The following is an 8,115-nucleotide window of genomic DNA, read 5'->3' as shown; positions in this document are numbered from 1 at the left end:
TCCTGCACCTGTATGGTCATCTGCTCGTGTACGTAGTACAATCATCGCAGTTCAAACACAGCAAGAAAAGCAAGGGTAAGCTAAGCTACTGAAAATAGAATTTTATAATATACACACTTAAATCCAAAGAGAAAACCAAGTTACATGATCAATTTCTCAAATTACACAATCTTCTTCAAATCCCAACATTAAAACAATCACATAGATCTCACATGGATCTACACATCCAGAATATTCAACAAACAACGTCTTCCGGAAGACCCGTATTAAGTAAGTCCTACCAGAGACTAACACCTGATCCAAAGATTACCAGCGAATCCAACAGAAAGGATCAGGGTAAGTTCAATACAACCCAAGCCGTGCATCTCATATGTCACGGTGTGCATGAACTCCCCCATCAGCTTCTCACCACCTGATATCTTAGTCTATGTGACTTAGATCATCAGTGAAGCTCGGAGATCTCTGTTACCACATAGGCATCAATACTTAATACACAACAAGCATCACTCCATACATTATCCCAACATCAATACTTAATACACAACAAACATCAGTCCATACATTATCCCAAATGTATGAATTCAATTTCATACCATTTCGTCATACAATATTATAACAAACACACAATATATAAACAAATAACACCCCTGTAAGAGAAATTCAATATTGGGACCACGTCCCTTCCGCATTCAGATCTTCTATCCTAGGGTGCTATTAAAAATTAAATTTAGCTTCCCTTACCTCAATTGCTTGCTTTCCAAGCAACTTTTAGAATTTTATTCCCCACCGTTTGGATAAGCTTCAAGGTTTACGGGCCTAATGCAAATTATCCAAACAGAACAAAATTTCAGTATATAATAGAATAAGTTGAGAGGATTAAACTTCTCAACTGACCCCACAAAGATTGATGACTAAATCCTAAGGAAAAACAGATAACAAAGGATATTTAGAGTAAAAATGAACTTACTCTGTTTGAAAATCTGATCGGGTAGAAATGTTCCTTAACTCCTCTGCTACAGCGTGGTATGATCAGATTCTAAAATAGATGAAGATTGGGAGAGAAATTAAGAGAGAGGGAGAGAAGAGAATTGGAGAGAGAGAGAGAAAGTGGTTTGGAAGAATGAAGAAGAAAGTGATAGTGGGCACACTGTTTCTGCTTTTTATAAAAAAAAGTGTCGTTACATTATCTCCAACTACAAAAATTTTCGTCCTCGAAAATGAACTTACCAAGAAGGAGATTAGGGTATGATGCTCGTATCACCTCTTCAATTTCCCAAGTGGAATCTCCAGAGGTGAGGTCCCACAATACTTTCACCATGGGAATACTTCTTCCACGAAGTTGTTTCACTTGTGAATCTAAAATTTTGATTGGCTTCACTTCAAAAGACAAATTTTCTTTGACTCTAACAAGGCTATCAGACTGTGAAGCTTCAGCTCCACTAATAGCAAAAACTCTGCCAGCAGCTTTGGGTTTTTTATTACTATTTTGTTGTACTTGCTGCACTCCGCTAGAATTTGGAGCTCCCAATTGGACACGACAGTCTTTTGTTGCATGACCATACCTGTGACATCTATCACATGTCACATTTGACACTGGATGAGGGCAAAATCTAACAACATGTGGCCCACCGCATCGAAAACATCTGAAACTAGGTGGTGATTGAGAACTGAGTCTTCCACTGCTATAAGATTGAGGTCTGAAATAAGGTTTCTTTCTATCTTCATATTTAGGTAAGCTTTTAGAAGGTCCTCCCACTTGAGGCTTAGCAAGTCTGCTAGTATTCTTCAAACTCTCCACTAGTTTTGCTTTCTCCACTAGAGCAGGAAAATCTCTAATGGACATAGGAATCACCACTTCTTTAAGCTCTTGCTTCAACCCAAACTCAAATTTTCTTTGACCTGAATGGAATCAGACTCTAGAATGTGGCTAGGATCAGGTACATACTTTCGTAGCTGGGATACATGGAAAATATTGTGAATGTTAGCTAAAGGAGGAGGCAAAGCAATTTCATAAGCCACAGGGCCTATTCTCCTGAGAATTTGATAAGGTCCTATGAACTTAGGAGTCAATTTCTTGGATTTGAGTGCTCTTCCTACACCAGTGAACGGTGTAACTCTCAAAAAGACATGCTCACCCGCAGAGAATTCTAAAGGTCTTCTTCTTTGATCTGCATAAGATTTTTGCCTGCTAAGTGATGTTTTCAATCTTTCCTGAATCATTTTGACTTTCTCATTGATTTGTTGTATTAATTATGGTCCAATTAACACACTTTCACCATCCTGAAACCAACACAAAGGTGTCCTGCACTTTCTTCCATACAATGCCTCGAAAGGAGCCATTCCTATGCTAGCTTGGTAACTGTTATTGTAAGTGAACTCTACCAATGGTAGAATTTCATCCCAACTGCCCAAATGATCTAACACACAAGTCCTAAGCAAATCTTCTAAGGACTGGATAGTTCTCTCTGATTGTCCATCAGTTTGAGGATGGTATGCTGAACTAAGTCTGAGTTTAGTCCCCAAAGCTTCTTGAAGTGTTTTCCAGAATTTGGAGGTGAATCTAGGATCTCTATCTGAAACTATGTTGGAGGGTACACCATGCAATCTGACTATTTCATCTATGTAAATTTGGGCCAACTTTCGCATAGAGATTCTCAAGTCTATAGGTAGGAAGTGTGCCGTCTTTGTCAACCTGTCCACTATGACCCAAACAGAGTCATGCTTCCTCAAAGTACGTGGTAAGTGGGTAACAAAATCCATTGAGATACTGTCCCACTTCCACACTGGAATGTCTAACTGAGTTAACATGCCTCCAGGCCGTTGATGTTCAATCTTTGATTTCTGACAAGTCAAGCAAGCAGTTACAAACTTGGCCACATCATTCTTCATGCCATGCCACCAATAAGACTTCTTGAGATCTTGATACATCTTGGTCATCCCTGGGTGTAAACTGAGTTTGCTTTTATGACCTTCAGATAACACTGTTTGCTTTAGTTCATTATCCTCTGGTATGCATATTCTATTTCTGAATCTCAAAATACCATCCACTCCTAAAGAGAAGTATTTAGCTTTGTCAGTATTTAATAAGCCCATGAAATTCTTCAATTTTGAATCTTCCAACTGCTTCTCTTTCACCTTCTCCAGAAATTCATTAGTTATGACAAGTGTATTACAACTAATGCAATTTGAAGACATGGAAACCTCCACATTCATACTCCTGAAATCTTCAATCAATGCTAACTCTCTAATCATAAGCGAAGACATTTGTATCTTTTTACGACTCAACGCATCTGCAACAACATTTGCCTTCCCAGGATGGTATATTAGCTGGAAATCATAGTCTTTTAAAAATTCAATCCATCTCCTCTGCCTCATATTTAACTCCTTCTGATCAAACAAATACTTCAAGCTTTTATGATCACTGAACACATTAAAACTAACTTCGTAAAGAAAATGTCTCCATATTTTTAAAGCAAAGACAACTGCTGCCAATTCTAGATCATGAGTTGGATAATTTCTTTCATGCACCTTTAACTGACGAGAAGCGTAGGCAACAACTTTCTTATTCTGCATTAGAACACAACCCAATCCCTGATAGGAAGCATCACAGAAAACTTCAAAAGATTGATTGGTATCAGGGATTGTCAATACAGGAGCATTAGTCAACCTTCTTTTCAACTCTTCAAAGCTTTTCTCACATTGTTCAGTCCATGCAAAAGGATAATCCTTTCTAGTCAATTGGGTCAAAGGAGCCACTATTTTAGAAAAGCCTTCTATAAATCTCCTGTAATATCCTGCTAACCCGACAAAGCTTCTAATTTCTGTAACTGTTTTAGGACGTTCCCACTGAAGTACAACCTCCACTTTAGAAGGATCTACTGATATTCCCTGTGCAGAGATGACATGTCCTAAAAATTGTATTTCTGACATCCAGAAGTCACATTTTGAAAGTTTAGCATATAACTATTTTTCTCTCAAAATGTTCAGGACGGTTCTAAGATGTTCTGCATGTTCTTCCCTTGTACGAGAATAGATCAAGATATCATCTATGAACACTACCACAAACTTATCAAGAAAAGGTCTGAATATCCGATTCATATAATCCATGAAAATAGCGGGAGCATTAGTCACCCCAAATGGCATAACCAAAAATTCATAGTGACCATACCTTGATCTAAAAGCAGTCTTCTGAACATCTTCCGCTTTCACTGAAATTTGGTGATAACCTGAGCGCAAATCTATCTTAGAAAAGACAACTGCCCCATGCAACTGATCCATCAAGTCATCAATTCTAGGAAGAGGATATTTATTCTTTATTGTTAACTTGTTTAATTGTCTGTAATCTATGCATAGACGTGACGAACCATCTTTCTTCTTCACTAATAGCACTGGAGCTCCCCATGGAGAAACACTAGGTCGAATGAATTGCTTCTCCAATAAGTCTTCTAGTTGTTTCTTCAATTCAGCTAACTCCGCTGGTGCCATCCGATATGGAGAAATTGACACAGGGCCTGCTCCGGGAATCAAGTCTATTGCAAACTCTATCTCTCTTTTAGGTGGAAGTCCAGGAATCTCATCAGGAAATACATCCATAAACTCCTGAACTACAAACATATATTTTTGTACTTTATCAGTAACTATAGAACAAGCCAAGAGCATAAAACATTCTGCACCTTCTCGTATCTCTCTCTCAAACTGATGAGCTGAGATAACCTGCATTCCTTCTAATTTAGGGAAAATTAACTTCTTCCGACCACAATCTATAAGGATATGATTAGCAGACAACCAATCCATTCCCAAGATAACCTCCAAATCTTTTAGAGGTATACAAATCATGTTGATCTTGTATCTCTGCCCATCTATAATTACTGGACACTCAGCACACATGGAAGAAGTTACTATAATACCTTCTGTTGGTGTAGATACCACCAACTCAAATTCTAATTCTCGGACTGGCAACTTAAGTTTCTTAGCACAATCAAAAGATATAAAAGAATGGGTTGCCCCAGAGTCAAACAATACAAATAATTGTGTTCCAAGGATAGAACAAATACCTCTAACAAGGCTATCAGACTGTGAAGCTTCAGCTCCACTAATAGCAAAAACTCTGCCAGCAGCTTTGGGTTTTTTATTACTATTTTGTTGTACTTGCTGCACTCCGCCAGAATTTGGAGCTCCCAATTGGACACGACAGTCTTTTGTTGCATGACCATACCTGTGACATCTATCACATGTCACATTTGACACTGGATGAGGGCAAACTCTAACAACATGTGGCCCACCGCATCGAAAACATCTGAAACTAGGTGGTGATTGAGAACTGAGTCTTCCACTGCTATAAGATTGAGGTCTGAAATAAGGTTTCTTTCTATCTTCATATTTAGGTAAGCTTTTAGAAGGTCCTCCCACTTGAGGCTTAGCAAGTCTGCTACTATTCTTCAAACTCTCCACTAGTTTTGCTTTCTCCACTAGAGCAGGAAAATCTCTAATGGACATAGGAATCACCACTTCTTTAAGCTCTTGCTTCAACCCAAACTCAAATTTTCTACATCTCCAAGCCTCAGTCATGGTCTGGGTGTAGAATCTAGCTAGGTGTTTGAACCTAGTAGCATATTCAGTGACTGAAAGATTTCCTTGTTCCAGCTGCATGAATTCAATTTCTTTTGCATACCTAACACTATCAGGAAAATACTCCTCCAGGAATCTTACTTTGAAGTTCTCCCAAGTGGCATCTTCTCCTTTGTCTTCCATCATTTGCTTCATGCCTATCCACCAGAATTCAGCTTCTTCAGTTAGTACATAAATGGCATAGGATAACTTTCTCTCTTCCGGGCATTGAGTAGCTTCAAAGATTCTTTCTATGTCTCTCACCCACTGGTCTGCTCCATCTGGATTTACCTTGCCATTAAATTTGGGTGGATTGTGTCTCAGAAAATCCTCCAGACTAAAGGTATGGGGTTGTTGATGAAGCTGAGATGCTTCTGCTGCTAATCTAGCTGTTTCTAATTGATGAAGGGCGGCCTGATGCTGTTGTGCCATAGTAGCACTCTGTTGTTGCAAGGCTGTTGCCATCATCTCTATTGCCCGAGCTAAGTTGGGCATATCTACTGGTGGAGGAGGAGTAGGTGGTCTACGTGCCATCTACTAAGCACATAAAGAATTGGATTAGAAATTACTAAAAGTTTTCAACTACATCTTTAAGACAAATTAACTTCAAAGAAATAATCATACGAAACAAGTAAAAAACCAATCAAAACTTATCCCTAAAATGTACTCTAGCTACTTAGAATTAAGATAGAAAATAATCTTGATCTAGTCATGAGTGTGCACCCTCACCACTCTATCAAGATTCTTTTCATTCTTAATACTTTCATCTTTATTCATAACAATTAACTTGACTCGAACACTACAAGATTTCAAGAAAAACAACTTTGTCAAACATCTTATTAGAAACTTTTAACTAAGTCTTGAGGCTAGACGTAACCAAAAATCTACACGTAGAAGAAACAAAATAAACCCACTACCCTCAGGTTATCCTAAGGATGAACCGCTCTGATACCATTAAATGTAACACCCCATAATTTACATATAACTATTACAATAAAAGTTCTACCAGTTTCTATACAAACTTGGAGTTTTTCAAAACATTCCTAATACATGATTAGGATTTATAGAAATACAAATATTTACATATCCACAGCTCAAAATAAAACTCTGTAACCTCTAAGGCTTTCCTGCACCTGTATGGTCATCTGCTCGTGTACGTAGTACAATCATCGCAGTTCAAACACAGCAAGAAAAGCAAGGGTAAGCTAAGCTACTGAAAATAGAATTTTATAATATACACACTTAAATCCAAAGAGAAAACCAAGTTACATGATCAATTTCTCAAATTACACAATCTTCTTCAAATCCCAACATTAAAACAATCACATAGATCTCACATGGATCTACACATCCAGAATATTCAACAAACAACGTCTTCCGGAAGACCCGTATTAAGTAAGTCCTACCAGAGACTAACATCTGATCCAAAGATTACCAGCGAATCCAACAGAAAGGATCAGGGTAAGTTCAATACAACCCAAGCCGTGCATCTCATATGTCACGGTGTGCATGAACTCCCCCATCAGCTTCTCACCACCTGATATCTTAGTCTATGTGACTTAGATCATCAGTGAAGCTCGGAGATCTCTGTTACCACATAGGCATCAATACTTAATACACAACAAGCATCACTCCATACATTATCCCAACATCAATACTTAATACACAACAAACATCAGTCCATACATTATCCCAAATGTATGAATTCAATTTCATACCATTTCGTCATACAATATTATAACAAACACACAATATATAAACAAATAACACCCCTGTAAGAGAAATTCAATATTGGGACCACGTCCCTTCCGCATTCAGATCTTCTATCCTAGGGTGCTATTAAAAATTAAATTTAGCTTCCCTTACCTCAATTGCTTGCTTTCCAAGCAACTTTTAGAATTTTATTCCCCACCGTTTGGATAAGCTTCAAGGTTTACGGGCCTAATGCAAATTATCCAAACAGAACAAAATTTCAGTATATAATAGAATAAGTTGAGAGGATTAAACTTCTCAACTGACCCCACAAAGATTGATGACTAAATCCTAAGGAAAAACAGATAACAAAGGATATTTAGAGTAAAAATGAACTTACTCTGTTTGAAAATCTGATCGGGTAGAAATGTTCCTTAACTCCTCTGCTACAGCGTGGTATGATCAGATTCTAAAATAGATGAAGATTGGGAGAGAAATTAAGAGAGAGGGAGAGAAGAGAATTGGAGAGAGAGAGAGAGTGGTTTGGAAGAATAAAGAAGAAAGTGATAGTGGGCACAATGTTTCTGCTTTTTATAAAAAAAAAAGTGCCGTTACACATATAATATGTATGTTTAAGTTTATATTTAAATTACTATAGGATATGTGGGAAGGATATTTTTGGGATGTTACATGTTAAATAAATATAATATGCATATTAAATAAATAATTTAAAAAATATTTAGTTCAAAATCAATTATTTTAAATTTAAAAGAACTGATCTTTAATTATATAAAAAACTAATTTATTGATGCACAT

The 8,115-nt window shown here is 37.4% G+C and overlaps 1 protein-coding gene and 2 long non-coding RNA genes across 3 annotated transcripts; all 3 read right to left on the bottom strand.

Annotated features, from left to right (window-relative positions):
* LOC150025724 (uncharacterized) lies at positions 1 to 1,112 on the bottom strand. Its single transcript, XR_016522872.1, has 3 exons — positions 968 to 1,112; positions 742 to 816; positions 1 to 20 (listed from the first exon to the last, which is right to left on the bottom strand). It is a non-coding gene; the product is annotated as an uncharacterized LOC150025724 (long non-coding RNA).
* Positions 1,113 to 1,257: 145 nt separating this feature from the next.
* Positions 1,258 to 1,843, bottom strand: LOC150025723 (uncharacterized). Its single transcript, XM_090304304.1, has 2 exons — positions 1,409 to 1,843; positions 1,258 to 1,308 (listed from the first exon to the last, which is right to left on the bottom strand). Exons 1-2 carry the CDS (start codon positions 1,841 to 1,843, stop codon positions 1,258 to 1,260), a joined length of 486 nt encoding a protein of 161 aa, XP_090160430.1.
* A 4,865-nt stretch (positions 1,844 to 6,708) lies between these two features.
* Positions 6,709 to 7,842, bottom strand: LOC150025722 (uncharacterized). The gene is made up of 3 exons (XR_016522902.1): positions 7,700 to 7,842; positions 7,474 to 7,548; positions 6,709 to 6,752 (listed from the first exon to the last, which is right to left on the bottom strand). It is a non-coding gene; the product is annotated as an uncharacterized LOC150025722 (long non-coding RNA).
* Positions 7,843 to 8,115: the final 273 nt, after the last annotated feature.

Source organism: Phaseolus vulgaris, chromosome 7, assembly GCF_051622355.1.
Source record: "Phaseolus vulgaris cultivar YP4 chromosome 7, ASM5162235v1, whole genome shotgun sequence".
Lineage (NCBI taxonomy): Eukaryota > Viridiplantae > Streptophyta > Magnoliopsida > Fabales > Fabaceae > Phaseolus > Phaseolus vulgaris.
This window is presented reverse-complemented; position numbering and strand designations above follow the sequence as displayed.